The sequence below is a fragment of the Gopherus evgoodei genome, chromosome 8 (assembly GCF_007399415.2).
Source record: "Gopherus evgoodei ecotype Sinaloan lineage chromosome 8, rGopEvg1_v1.p, whole genome shotgun sequence".
NCBI lineage: Eukaryota > Metazoa > Chordata > Testudines > Testudinidae > Gopherus > Gopherus evgoodei.
Window position 1 is genome coordinate 95,046,378 of NC_044329.1, and position 15,551 is coordinate 95,061,928.

The 15,551-nt window shown below is 41.0% G+C and overlaps 1 protein-coding gene across 1 annotated transcript in view; it reads right to left on the reverse strand.

Annotated features, from left to right (window-relative positions):
- Positions 1–2,060: 2,060 nt before the first annotated feature.
- ROR1 (receptor tyrosine kinase like orphan receptor 1) overlaps positions 2,061–15,551 on the reverse strand; it is a 138,520-nt gene continuing 125,029 nt past the window's right edge. Inside the window, exons 8-9 of the mRNA XM_030573696.1 lie at positions 9,638–9,849; positions 2,061–4,909 (exon numbers count right to left, since the gene is read on the reverse strand). Coding sequence (XP_030429556.1) covers positions 3,485–4,909; positions 9,638–9,849 — 1,637 coding nt within the window. The 3' untranslated portion in view covers positions 2,061–3,484. The remainder of the gene's footprint in view (positions 4,910–9,637; positions 9,850–15,551) is intronic.

Below are 15,551 nucleotides of genomic sequence, written 5' to 3' on the forward strand. Positions count from 1 at the left end.
TGTATTTCTATGCAAAACCAAAAAGTATGTGAAAGATTTTTTTCAAGCCTGCCATTGCTGCTCCAGTAGGCACATTTTTGAACTGGTATGTGTAAAGCTATGCACTTATATCCATAGGCACCTAAACAAGCGATATGTTAATTGGGGTAGTAAGCATCTGCAGCATTATTATTTGTACATTTTTGCTTACGTGTGGTTTATACTTGATTTCACAGCAGTTTTTTGATATGACTATTGGTAGTTGTTTTAGCAACTAAGGGACATAGACAGCCTGCTGTGGTGTATATCAGATGCATGATAGGAGTACACCAGTTGTGATGGACTAGCTAACTAGGGACTTTCTCTTGTCATGTGGACATTACATTCTTCTCAAACCAATGAATCTAGTAGTAGTAGTAGTATAGTAGGTGGCAGGAGTTGTTATGAGGATGCTCTTGGTTTCTTCATACCCCCATTCACTGAGGGCATTCATTTGATAATAAGCAAAATTAAGAATCTTGGTATCACTTTCAAACATGCTTTTTACATGGAGAGCCATGTGCCAGCCACAGTAAAAGGCGTTTTTTTTTTAAGTCACGGCTTTGTGTTATTTATTGAAGATTTTATAACAGCAACATAACTCCAGTACCACAGGGCTTAATTGTCTGCATGCATTTTCCTTTGTACTTGAAACAGATGGCAGTAAAGTGGCAGATTGACTTCAAGATGGCACTGGTGTTTTTTCAAGCCCTTAATGCATAGGCCAAGAAATTTCCAGCTGAAACCCTAGTGAAAATTTTAGTTTCCACTTTCTCAGCATGTTTGAGGCTTAGGATGCATAAGATGTTTGCAGTGATCCAACTACTTAATAAAAGGGTGGGAAAAGAGTGGGGAGAAAAGTGGAAACCAGGAAGGAGAATGCATTCATCTTGCATTGAGCAGGATATCAACAAGATAGTAAAAAAAACCAGGTGCGTGAGTCACATGTGCATGAGAACGTGATCTTCCCAAACATTTTCATATTACTAATGAGATGATAGTTTGTTATGTATGGGCACAGAGATAAAAGTTTGATCAAGGGACACAAAACTCCAGTGTTCAAAATATTACTTTTCTAACACTTAGAGTTTGGAGCAATAGTAGCCTGCAGCCAGGTGGAAGTTTAGTATAGATGGAATTAGTGATTGATTTTGCTTCAAATACAAAACTTCACCTTAAATACAGCAAATGTCTTAATTGCAATTCAGGATCTGAATACAATTAACCTGGAAATGACATGTCAGCTCCGTGGGCTCCGTATACATGAAATATTGAAGACCTGGTCATAAAAGCATTTATTGCATAATTATTAATGGGGTTCTTGTTGCACACATACACCCAGATCCTCAAAGGTATTTAGGTGCCTAACTCCCACTGAAATCAATGGGGGTTAGGAGTCAAAATACATTTGAAGATCTGGGCCGTACATCCCCACGCATACACACTGTGCGGAGCTTTTGCATGTATGCAGCACTGAAGTCTCACTTAAGACCTTAACAAGAAGCTTATTAAATGGCATGCTGGAGTTCTATTCCAGGGTTGAACTTCACCGACAGAGAATAGCACAGAATGCATTATTTTCTCAGTGTAATTGTATTATTGCTGTCTTTTTAGTATCTCCCCAAAATATCTGCATGGTCAGGTTTTAAATAAAGTTTAAAGATTCGTATATTTCCACATCAATTGTCATAAAATATGATGTGCAAAACCCTGCTTGTTTTACTCAGGTGATGAGTTGTTCTGGCTTTTAATAGACTCCTTGCTTGAGTAAAGTGAGCAGGATTTGGCCTTCCATCAGATTAGGTTTTCCAAATACCTATTATACCAAGATTCAGAAAATACTGATTTTAATATTAAAACAATGTTTTAATAAACAGCAGCATAAAATAATCAGTGTTTAATATCATCTCTGGTGTGTGAAATACAAAAATGCACATATCATCTTCAGTATAAAATAGTCTTTGGCATTACAGTTTCATGCTTGCCTAATTGAAATGCCCATAATTAATAAATCAATCATCAAGTAATACAGTGATTAAATGCATGCAGTGAAAACAAACAAAAACAAAATATATGTATAAGGTAGTGGCTGAATATCACCATAATATATTTCAAGAACATCTACAGCAGGTTAAAAACAAAAAAGAAACAGACCAATATATAAAATGCAGCGATGTATTTCACTTCTGCTATATAAAACACTTTTGTGCAAAAAGATGTGAAAAATAAAGTCATATTATACAACTTTGTCAACTGAGCAAAGGATTGTTTTAATTGTGTGGACACAAAAGATATTATTTTAATATAAACAACATTGTGAAAAGATGTAATGTACATAGTACTTCTGTAAAACATTAAAGTGGTTTCAAAATGAATAATCTAGATTGATTATACCTGAATTAATTTCAGTAATAATACAAATGTCATTTTTCTAAGTAAAAAGTTAATTTTAATTCACATTATTTTAACTGATAGACAAAGTTGCCATAAATGTTTTCAATCCTTGATGGAATGTGGATTTCCCATTTTTAGGGGTTTCTGGAGTCATAGTCACTGAAATTATGTACTGCTCTGAAACAATAAATACTTCTTGGGAAAACTGATTGTCTCCTATAAAATTGTGGTTTGAAGCTTTTTCATTAAACAGTTGCATAGCAACAAAAGGATACAAAATTTCTGTTATAACTACACATATAAAATTATGAAATGTTAACTTTGAACCAGTGGATTCATGCTCTGAAATTAAAATTCTTAATTTAACCTCCTTTAAAGGCAATTTCTTATAACTCCATCTATTTTTAGCAGACATTACCAGATTATTTTAGTAGCCTGTGAGTTGATAAGTCATTCTACTGAATGTCAGGACATTTTATGCAGTTTTTTGGTTTAAATAGTAACTCAGACTCTCACCTCGGGTGAAAAACAAAAACCTACCTGAAATAATTAATCCAGCCATCAGATGTCAACATTGAGTCACATATTTGAAATACCACTCCTGACTGAAAAAAACCTTACAAATGTTTAAACTAGCTATTGGAAGTGAATTGCATACCTAATAAATCTCTGAACATTTGCATCTCTTAAAAAAGTGATTGACAAATATTAAAATGTTTTCAGAATAATAGTTTCCATGATATAAACCATATTAGAGCTTTAAACAGCTGTGACAAAGTGTATGATGGTCATCACAAAGATTTTTTTTGTTTTTGTCCCTTATTGAAATAAACATTAGTTTGGTACTTAAAAAAATGTCTGTTCACATTGTTGCATGTTAATACCACAATGATTTTTATCTGGTTGGTGTCTGCCTATCCTGTTAAACACAGTTAAACTTCACAGAAGATACTTGTTGCAAAAGTCTGTTAAACAACCAGAAAAATCTTTAATAAAATATTTGAATATAAATCTTTTCTACTTCTTTCTAATTTGTACTGTAAATAGTTATATGCACAAAGGCCTGACTTATTTACAACTCTGCAGAAATCATAGATTCATTAGGTCCATGAATATTGGGGTCTCCTAATAAGGATGACTGTTTAGAGTCAATTTTATATGGTTTCTGAGTTTTATTTCCAAAAACTGTTACACCAATTCCACTTGGATGACTTGGAATTGACATATGAGATAGCAAAGGTATATTTGCATCCTGATTGGATCCTGAAGAAGGCAAGCTAGTCACATGACCTGTGCTAGTTGATCCACTTGCACTGCTTGGCGAACGGCTCTTTGGAGGTGGACAGTGCTGAATTACCCTGGGTGGGCCCGGTGGTTGGTAGTGGGCAGCTGGGAAAGCAGCATATCCTGGAGGAATCGGGTATCCATTGATTGGAATAAATCGCTGGTTTTGAGGTATTGGTGGTCCAATGAACCCAGCAATTTGGCCTTGTGGTATGCCCTGTGCTGGAAACATGTAATTAGGGTATCTAGGATTACTCAGGTTACTAACTGGGCTTGCACTGAGTGAAGTTGTTTGAGTGGTGGCATTTCCACCAGAGGGAGTAGTAGAGCTAGTGTGACTTGAAAGTCCCTCCCAGGAACGCAGCCTGGCATGGATATCTTTAAATCTTGGCCTCCGAGATGGAAGATCATGCCAGCACTCTGTCATCAAGCTATACATTCTGGGAGGACAGTCTTCAGAGCATGGTAATAACTGTCGTTTCCTGACCATCTCTATGACTTCTTGATTACTAAATCCATAATATGGTTGGAGTCCAAAGCTGAAAATCTCCCACAAGACCACACCAAAGGACCAAATATCTGAATCAGAAGAGAACTTGCCATACATAATTGCTTCTGGTGGCATCCAGCGAATCGGCAATAGGGACTTACTTTGAACTCTGTAATAATCTGCTGAGTATATTTCTCTTGATAGTCCAAGGTCTGAAATTTTCACGTGAAGTTGTTCTCCAATTAAAATGTTGCGAGCAGCAAGGTCTTTATGGACAAAAAAATGACTGGATAAGTATTCCATTCCTGCCGCAATTTGAACTGCAATATGCAGGAAATCCCCATGGTCCAGACTGGATTTGACAGTACCGTCCTCATCACTGCTACACCCAACATCTGAATGTGGCGATCGCATGATAAGGAATTCATGGAGGTCTCCCTGATTCATATATTCAAAAAGCATGCAGACAGGTTGTTCCTGAGTCACAACACCTAGGAGACAGACAATGTTAGGGTGATGAAGTTCTGCCATAAGAGATGCTTCTTGCTGGAATTCTGTCCACTGCTGAGGATTGTTAAAGTCTTTTAATGTCTTGATAGCAACAAGCTGAGCATGATCCATGCCTGGAAGATAGAGATGCCCCTTGTAGATTTTTCCAAGAGCACATTCACCCAGTTCTTCCATGAAACGAACAGCAGAAAGAGGTAACTCCTTAGCTTTGCTCTGTTGAAACAGCAAATCAAAGACTAGGTTATAATAATAGGGTCAAAAAGGTACCTAAATTAGAGACCTATTCTCTCAGCAAGGCCACAGACCTGCAGCTCCCTGCAATAGTATCTATAACTCAAATGGCAGTAGAAATACCATGCTTCTGCTGTGTAGGGAGACCAGACAGGGAAGAAGCCATTTAGGGACACTCTATATTGTTGATCCAAGCTCTGTAGTGGCTCCATCCACAGGAGTGTGGGTTGCCACCACTAGCAGAGATATTGCTGTGACCACATTGCAGAAGTATTGGGAGCCTGGTTGAGGCTGGGGATTCCAATACTCTAGGACCCATGCAGTTCCTCACTGAATGCTTCTTTACTCCTGCTGTGTATGAGGGAGGAGGAGGATTTCCCTGTACCAAAATGAAAAATAACTTTCCATCCTTTACACAAGACTGCAGGTGAACAAAGACTGAATATAGGATCGGTTATGGTCACAGTGCAGCAAAGAACTTCAACATGGACTTAATTTTAATCACATGACTAGTCCCATTGATTACAGCTGGGCTACACACATGCTTAAGTCCAGCTTTAAGAGACCAGGGCATATAATGTTAGGTGCAACTTAAAGTTTTAACTCTGACCTGGGACTCAGTTAAGTTTCATCTTAGAGTTAGTTAGTTAACCCGTTGGGGTACAAAAGAGATTAGTTCTCTGTATACTTGATTAGTTCTCTGTATACTCCCCCACCCCCTCAAAAAAAATCAAGGAAGTAGAATCAGCTGGGAAAACATCAGACTATGGTCAAAGGAGAATAGAAAGAAGGGCCAAATCTTTTTCAATCTTAATTGCCTAACTTAGGCAGGTACATCCATATTCAGACACTTAAATAAGCGAACTTATTTTTAGAAGTTAATGTCAGTGGGTGCTCAGCACCTCTGAAAATCAGGTCACTTACTGAGATGCCTAAATTATGGACTTGGTAGCCTAATGGTAGGCACCTGAGTTTGGAATCCACATACAGTAAAACTGTGTAGTCAGAAACATTAGCATTTGCTTTCCTGGAATATTGTCAATGCAGTTCTTCGCATGAGTAATATGCAAAAATTGACATTAAAAACAATTTTAAAGTTGCATACTCACAGTAAATGAATTCTAGTTATACTGACCACTTACAAATTTTAGATAAATATTTCATAAGGAAAAAAATAAAATGATAAAGACATTTAAATAAGCAGCCAGTAGACTGTATGGTGATGGCAGGAAATTAGCTGTATTGTTGAAGAACAGATGGTTTATATTATATAAATCCTTTAGGCTAAAACTTGTTTAGGTCTGGCATATTGTAAATTATATTTTAGTAATGAAAGTGAAATGACCTCTGTCTGACCTCAGGCAGGGTTTGTCTGTTTGAACCAACATAGTGGAAAACTATGAAAGAAAATGAAGTCATAAAGTTTTGGCAGGAGGGGCTCATTTCACGTTAAGCGGTTATAAATCTGCTTAGTTTTTGTTTGACAAGTATTTGTCATACAGTGGTGTACAAAGTGTAAAGAAGTGTAAAATACATACGAGGCATCACGCCAAAGTAAACCAAGTACAAAGGGAAAATACAAAGAATGAAGCCCACTGCTTCTATCTCTTTATCAGTTGCTTCCATTAGTTGAATGACAAGATGGACTCAGTTTATTATATTCTCTAAGGCAATTAAGTACCTTAAAACTGAAACAGGCTTTTGGTTTAAATGTTAACATTTTCATTTGGAAGAGTAAACACACATCAACCTCAGTATGAGCTAGAACGTTTTTAACCAATGTTGACATTGGTATTGGATACAATATTTTAAAATAGAATTCTACTTCCTTTCTTTTTTAAAATTTTGTTTGAAAGGCAGCCAAAACAGTTGTGTCAGTGGGACAGCCAGCTACTCTCCCAACAGGAAAATATACAATCGTCATAAATGAAATCAGGTGGTTTTTGCAGCATATCATTTTAAACATGAAAAGAAAACACTGTGGTCTATATTTCCAGACATTTACGGGCAAGACACTTTGCCCACGCTGTGTGCGTAAAGCATTAATATGTTGGTGGTCAGGACTAAAACCTGAACCCCGCTAAGTCAATCGCAAAACTCCCATTGACTTCAGTGGGGCCAGGATTTCCTCCCAAGTATCTAATACAAAGAAAGGACTAAGATTCAAAATTTGGATCCAGTGAAGGGGAGGTTTGGGCATGGGGTTTGGGTTTGGTAATCTTTAATCTAATGTATACTGTACTGAACACTAGATTTATATTGTGATTTTCTATGGGAATTAACACATAGTCCCTCATTTTCATCATTCTGCCCCTTAAAGTAGAAGTTAGGGTTAGGTTAGTTTTTGTTTTTCAAAGTACTGACTTCTACTTTAAGGGGCAGAATGATAAAAATGAGGGACTATGTTCTGTGTGTTTACTGGACTCAGTTAATTTGTAATGTAAAGTACCATATATCAAATTTTGGCTGATTTAGCACCTATATAACACATCAGCAAGAGACTGCATGTATGGTTTATAAATTGTGTAGAACAGTGCATCCTGATACAAACATTTCCCAAAGGGTCTAATACCTGGTTACAGCTGACTGCTTTCCAGCAGCTATAATAACCAGTTAAAAACAAACAGAAATCTCACAAAGAAGGTTTCCTCTAGAATTTCCAGCTAGTGTTTGCAGACTCTAGTGATTAAAGACTAAGGCTTGGTTACTATTAGAATGTTTGAGTCCTTTGCTGTATGAAACCTCTGAACCGTTTACTGTTCCCTGTCCCTGGTACAAATCTTGAAGAAGAGGAGCAGGCGTAGTTTTTTGACCCATGAATGATAAAATGATGGTATAAAGATTCATATGGAGTCAAAGCCATGATCTCAGGTAAGGAAGATTAAATAAAATATGAACTAAAAACAGTTGTTTGCATTACATGTGTAACCATGCAGGGAAGCCATGGCATGCTGTCTTCTCAGCCTTCTTCAGTTATGTATTTTCACTAACAAGTGGCCCAAAAGAAAATCCTGGATTCAAACACTTCTGAAACTTGATGCTTACTGGTTTGGGCCCCAGCTCCGTTTTTTCACTATCCTTTTGTTGCCTTATAACCTATCTTCCTTCTTGAATCCACAAACTTATTTTTCTAAATAAGGTTCTACAGTTAAAATTTTCTAAGTAAGGTTCACATAATGAAATTATAACAAGACTTCACAATACAAAATGAATGACTTGAACTGGCAAAGTCAGCACTCTGTTCTCTCCACACAGTAGATGCTGTGGGATTACCTTTACTGTTACCTTTATTGTTAATTTAATGATGAAATATAAACTTCAATCTAAACTTTCTGCAGAGTTGGCTTACTCCTGGGATTTGTCCCTGCAAGGTCCTTTCATAGCCATCTCTTTCCCCAGTTGCTTCTGCCCATAAGAGAGAGAAAAACTACCCCTGGTCAGTCTTCCAGCATGAGTCAGCAGAATAGCTCTGCCTCTCTCCCCGAGAGGTCCTAAAGTCTGACTCCCCGTCACATGGGCATACTGCAAATTCAAAGCACAATGGATTATTTAAACAATTTTGCCTGGACCCTCTGCTGACTAATTCTTCATAACCTAAGACTATGAACCTGACACTGAAGAGCAAGCAGTAGGCAAGCTGCACATCTCATGATTGCTATATCAAACCTAAAACAGATCTCTACTTACAAGTATATTCACATATGGAGAGCACAGATCCTGAAACGTAAGTATAACCTCCTTTTCTTAGGCTGAGCGACTAAAACTGCCATCATTCTGAAAGAATATCTTTGGCGTGTACAGCAATATTTATAGAAGGAAGGTTATGCACAGTTTGCATTGCTCCTAATGCCTGAATCTGGATTCATTTTGCTAACTAAAATAACAGCTTGCCAACAGGTACGTCTAGACAATTTGATGTAAATTATTCTGCACAGTTTTCTAATGCATTATGTTTTAGATACTGAGGATATTCTCCTGCTTGGAAGTGGCCGAGCCCCATGTCCAACCATGCAAGTGGCTGCTCTGGACATTTCCAGCACCTGCCCTGCTAATAAACAATGAGCTCACTGCTAATCATTTTTGCAGTGTCTTAACTGCTCGGTGAGGCTTTTTTTTTTTTTAAATTGGAAAAAAGTGCTTCATGAAATTGGAGTTTCAGTAAAGAGGAACAAGATTAGGAGTCAGGGAAGAGGGGCCCTATGTTTCAATAAGGCAGGCTGTAAATATGGATAGGTTTTGGTGCTTCATTTTGCAAATATTTCTAAAGAATGTGTAAACTTGAACATACGAGGAGAGCATTTTACAGTGATTTCAGCTGAATAACAGGTGAGGCAAGGATACAAATGATCCATTAAAAAGTGTCTTCTGAAACAGCCAATAAAATGAAAGAATTCTTCCTCCTCCCCCCTCCTTACTTACTAACTAGAACAAGACCTCCACATCACTTAAGCAGTTGCTTACTTCCTAAAAGCAAGCTTGAGTTTCTTTTCATCCACAGATATATAGACCATTCGCTTTATGCTGCACCGTACAACATATAGTATAATGATGACAACAGAAGGTGTTCAAAAAGTGCAGCCAACGACACTGGCAGAGACTGTGTGATGGAAATCAATTGGGTAATATTTCAATTCTGGATTGAGCAAACCATGCTAATTCCATGCTCTTCAAAACAGCAATCTACAAGGCAGAAATCAGGTGCACGATTACCTTTGGTTTGTATGCATTTAGCATTGACATCTCAACATTCTGCCCTCTGACGTGTTTGGGCTGTCTTTGTACTGGAGGGGAGGAAGACTTCTGGTTGTTGCGGCAAACGCAGATGAAGAAGAACAACAAGGCTATGGCCAGGGGAATAGTAACACTTGGCACCAATATATATAGGATTTCCATTTTATTCTTCTCCTTGGAATCTTTGGAATCTGGATCAGAAAAGAAAAAGATGAAAATAATGAAAACACATGAGGCATAAAATATCTCATGCAAAATAGTAAACTCCTGTATGTGCTGGAAATGCTTGAGAATGATAAAACAAATGGTGGATAGTATTATTACAATATATAGTGACTTCTACACCAAAAACATTTTAATGGGAGGAACACTTACTGCTGGTGTTGTATTGCTATAATATTAACATAACTACTTTATTTGTTACTCAACAATTATATATCAGCAGGGGAGTGGATGACTTAGTTCTAAGGCCAAGGAGACATTCCTCTCTGGGTATCACTTCAAATCTGGTCCTGGTCATAAAATGGCTGCAAGTCATTAACATCTTAACCACTTGGTGTGAAATGTGTTGATAGTATGGCTTTAGTTCCTAGTGGACCGAAGCCTATGGCAAAAGTAACTTCAGAATTAACACATTAATTGGCAGCCTTGGTAGAGAACAGAGTATCAGGTCCAGATTTTATTTATTATGTGTATCACAGTAGTGTCTGTAGGCCCCAGCTGAGATCAGGGCCCCGTTGTGCTAGGCACTGCACCAACATGTAAGAGACAGTCCCTGCCCTGAAAAGCTTATAACCTAAACCAACAAGGCAAACACTTCTGAACTGGAAGCTGGATTGCCACTCTCCCAGCAGAGCTTTGTTGTCAGGGTCACTAGGCCCTCTTATCTGGCTATTTTCAGAAGGGGTAGGAAGTTGGTAGTAAATAGAAGCATAGGGAGAGCAATTCACTTGCCCAAGATCATAATGACCCATGCCTGCCAATACCTGGGGGGAGGAGGGCAAGGGCGGGGAGGAAGAGTGAGAGCAGCCGGCTTCTGTAGTATTACTGAGCATGTTTGGGCCATGTGAGCATGCTCAGTAAGAGCCAAGCAGCAAATCGGGGGTGGGGGGGTACGTGACCATGCCTCTCCCACACATCACCTCTGAAGAGTCAGTGTAGGGCTGGGAACAGATCCAAGTCAGCGGAGGGCTGAGAACAGACCCCCACATCTCCTGAGTCCCAGTAAAGTGTCCTTTCCAGTGGACTATGCTGCTTTTCAACGTCCCAGCACAGAGACAACTACCATGGAGGCACGCAGTGGTCTCCAAAGTAGTCAATCTGACACTTTGCAAGAGCATGCTGAAAAGAGCTGAGAGTGGGATTACCGTATATATTTGTTCATAAGCCGAATTCTTTTGGTAAAAAGGGGGAGCGTCAGAGAAGAGGGTCAGCTTATGAATGGGTATAGAGAGGGGGAGAGGTAGGACACAGCTCCCCGCCCCCCAAACAGAGGGGGAAAGAAGAGGCAGCAGCGCCAGAAGGGAAGATGCAGGGCCAGAGTTTCTCCTCTTCTGGCCATGCTGCTCTCTCTCCAGCCTCCGAAGCAGCTGCAGCTCCGGGGCTGGCAGGCTGCAGCCATGCCACCCGGCCTGCTGGAGCAGCTCTGGCTGGGCCACAGATATCCTCCCCGGGCCCACCCCAGGTAAGGTGGGAAGGGATGGGATGGGGAGAGTGTGGGGAGGTCCCGGGTTAGGGGTGGGGTCATGTGGAAGGTGGTCACGGGGGTTACTCTTCTGACCCCTAGCATCCCCCTACAAAAAAATTTGCCCACCAGTTGCTGTCCTGGCCCATGAGGGTAAGTTGCTGGTGGGCCGGGACATTTTGTTTACTTAGGTTCACCTCCGTGCCTGCGGACGCTTGAGGTAAACAAACTGTCTTGGCTTGTCAGCAGCTTAGCCTGATGGTCCGGGAGCCAAAGTTTGCCGACCCCTGAATTATAAGGTCGTCTTATGAATGGGTCATAAAAATTTGCCATTTTTTACTTATCCATCTTGGGGGGGTCGGCTTATGATCGAGTATATACGGCACGTATAACAAATTAATACTGTAGCTACAGGCTACAAAGTGAACTTTGGAGAATACCTTTTAAATCCCCAGCAAATAATTATTCACATTATTAGTGTCAGATTTCATGTATCTCCAATAGGGCATGACACTTGCTGGAGGCCATAGAGTATGTTTCTCTAGTGAAGACTTGACAGTTGTTGAGTTTAAATGAGATGAGGTAGGCCAAGAAAGCCCTTCTTCTTTCCAAACAGGATGTGGTTGCCCTGTGACAGTAGTCATTAATAAGGCTCATTTAGTGCTAAATGCAAAGCTAATTATTTTTCTAATGCATGTTTTGGCAAAGAAAGTTGCAGCTTATAACTGACTTACTAACAAAGGAGTCTCTTCTCCTCTTGGTGCACAAGCACAAGGGACTTATGCAAGCAACACCTCTTCAGTGCTAACATAAGCTACACGTATAAATCCTGTATGCATCACACAGGATGGCCAAGTGCCTAGGAATCCATATCCTTACACACCAGTCAAATTTGGCTGAGACATTTTGATTCCACTGGGGATATGTAAATAAATTCAGACAAGCCAAACAGTCTGTTAACGTTTAAGCCAAACCAAGTTAATGGGAAAAATCCCCACAGTTTTTAAAGAAAACCTGCAGTGAATAGTTATAATGGACATTGGCTGGCTCATATACCGAGGTGGACAAATAATTTGCAGACAGCTATTCATTAGACGTCTTTCATTTCTCTTTCTAGTTCCCTCTGGAGGATCCTGACTTTAAATTTACATTACCTCTCCATCAGCATGCCCCAGACTCTCCATACATGTCTTTTAGCTATGGACCTGCTCTCCCCACTCCAAATGTTTCTGGATATTAGTCCAGCTATGCCTTTGAGAGAGCTGGCTCTGCACTGCTCTGCTTTCTCTAAAATCATTCTATCCCACTCACTTCTGCAATCAGTCTCTTCTTTCCTTCATGCAAGTCACTGTTTCCCTCCCTCCCAGAACTTACACCTCCACTCATTTGACTCCCCTTACTTGGTTCCCCTGCTCACAGAAAATTGTGCTTCTGCTGCCCACACTTTACTTCTGGATTGCTAGCTGTTCTGCCCTCTTGCTAGCTGCTACCTATTCCCTTGCAGCAGGGGTTGGTTGAAGAGTCATTACTAGTCCCTCTGATCTGGCTTTTTGCAGAATGGATGGGAAGGGGGAGCTTTCTACAGATAATGTTTTTGTGTGCACATGCGTGCATGAGTGGCCCTCCCATTAAAAAAAAAAACAACACTCTGGGCAAGTGCAAACCCCCAATCTATTTGGGGACAGTGGAGGAGTTTGCCATCTGGAAGAGCTGCCTCAGCAAGAGCAGGATAGAATGCAAGTGCCTGTAAGGGCCTGCTGCCGAAAGGGTCTGTTGCAGGAGCCCAGTCCAATTCAAGCTCTATCAAAGGAGGCTGAGCGAGAGCAGGGCCATTATGACAAGAAACCTTGAAACATCAGCCAGATCAGTAGGACGAGAATGTCCAAAGTACTGAGTCAAAGAAACCACAGGTGCTGTGGCAACAAAGGGGAAGGGACAGATCACCAGCACCAGAAGCAGCTGATAAATCACCAAGGATAAGAAAAGATGTGAGACCTCTGAAATGGTCAAAAAGCTTTTTGCCAGGAGCACACTTTCAGATTTTGGTAGGTGGGGGCAACTTTAACAGTGATTCCTGGGGCTACTTAGGCACTTAAACTCTATTTTTTGGCAGATGACTTAGCAATTAGCTGACAGGAGCCCTGTATCTAATTCCTTTATGAAGGAAAGAAATTTAAATAAATATTAGACCCACTCAGTTCTAATAAGAACATGTTCTAACATCTCATGGCAAATCATTTAAGGGACATTGGTTAGGTTTAAGATGTTAACGTATATTCTTACTTCATTACTAACTCTGTGGAGAGAGAGATCCTGTCAGGACTTCTGGGTTCTATCCCAGCTCTGGGAGGAGAGTGAAGTCTAGGGGGAAGCAGTGGGGAGCAGATACATTTGGGTTCTATATAAGAACATCAGAATGGCCAAACTGGGCAAGCTCAATAGTCCATCTAGCCCAGTATCCTGTTTTCCAACAGTGGCCAATCCCAGGTGCCCCAGGGGGAATGAACAGAACAGGCAATCATCAAGTTGTCTTGCTGCCCACTACTAGCTTCTGGCAAACAGAGGCGAGGGACATGCAGAACATGGTGTTGGATCCCTGCCCACCCTGGCTAATAGCCACAGCTATCCTACATGAACTTATGTAGTTCTTATTGGAACCCTGTTACAGTTTTGGCCTTCACAACATCCCGTGGCAAAGAGTTCCACAGGTTGACTGTGAAGAAACACTTTTTTTGTTTGTTTTAAATCTGCTGCCTATTAATTTCATTGGGTGACCCGGGTTCTTGTGTTATGTGAAGGAGCAAATAACATTTCCTTATTCAACTTTTTCACACCATTCATGATTTTGTAGATCTCTATCATATATCCCCTTAGTCATCTTTTTTCCAAGCTGAAAAGTCCCCGTCTTTTTAATCTCTCCTCGTGCAGAAGGTGTTCCATACTCCTAATCATATCCGTTGCCCTTCTCTGTACCTTTTCCAAATCCAATATATCTTTTTTGAGATGGGGTGACCACATCTGAATGCACTGTTCAATACGTTGGCATACTGTGGTTTTATATGGAGGCAATATGATATTTTTCTCTTATTATCTATCCCTTTCCTAATGATTTCCAATATTCTGTTAGCTTTTTTAATTGCCACTGCACATTGAGCAGGTATTTTCAGAGAACTATCCACAATGATTCCCAGATCTCTTTATTGACGGGTTCAGCTAATTTAGACACTATCATTTTGTATGTATAGTTGGGATTATATTTTGCCAAGTGCATTACTTTGCATTTATCAACACTGAATTTCTTCTGCCGTTTTGTTGCCCACTCATCCAGTTTTGTAAGATCCCATTGTAACTCTTCACAGTCTGCTCTGGACTTAACTATATTGAGTAATTTTGTATCCTGTGCAAATTTTACCACGTCACGGCATACCCTTTTTTCCAGATCATTTATGAGCATGTTGAATAGGGCCTTGTCTACACTGCCACTTTACAGCACTGAAACTTTCTCATTCAGGGGTGTGAAAAAACACCCCGAGCGCTGTAAGTTTCAGTGCTGTAAAGTAGCAGTGTAGACCAGAGGTGGGCAAACTTTTTGGGCCGAGGGTCACATCTGGGTGGGGAAATTGTATGCAGGGCTGGGGCAGAGCGTTGGGGTGCAGGAGCGAGTGTCGGGTGTGGGAGGGGGTACAGTGTGCAGGAAGGGGTTCAAGGCAAGGGATTGGGGCAGAGAAGGGGTGCGGTGTGTATGAGGGGGCTCAGGAAGGGGGTTGGGGTGCAGGAAGGGTGCGAGGTGCAGGAGGGGGCTCAGGGCAGGGGTGGAGGAGGAGTGTGGACTGTGGGAGAGGGTTGGGGTGCAGGAGGGGTGCGGGGTGTGGCAGGGAGCTCAGGGCAGGGGGCTGCGGTGCACAGGTCTACAGGGTGCAGCAGGGAGCTCAAGGCAGAAGGGTGGGGTACAGGAAGGGTGTGGGTGTACAAGGGGGCTCAGGGCAGGGAGTTGGGTGCAGGAAGGGTGCAAGGTACAGGCAGGGGGCTTAGGGCAGGGAATTGGGGGGCGGAGTGTAGGAGGGGTTCGGGCTCTGGCCTGGCACTGCTTACCTAAAGTGGCTCCGGGGTGGCAGCGGCGTGCACTGGGGTCAGGGCAGGCTCCCTGCCTGCCTGCCCTGTCCCCGTCTCACTCAAGGAAGCACTGTGGCCCCCGAGGGGGGAAGAGGG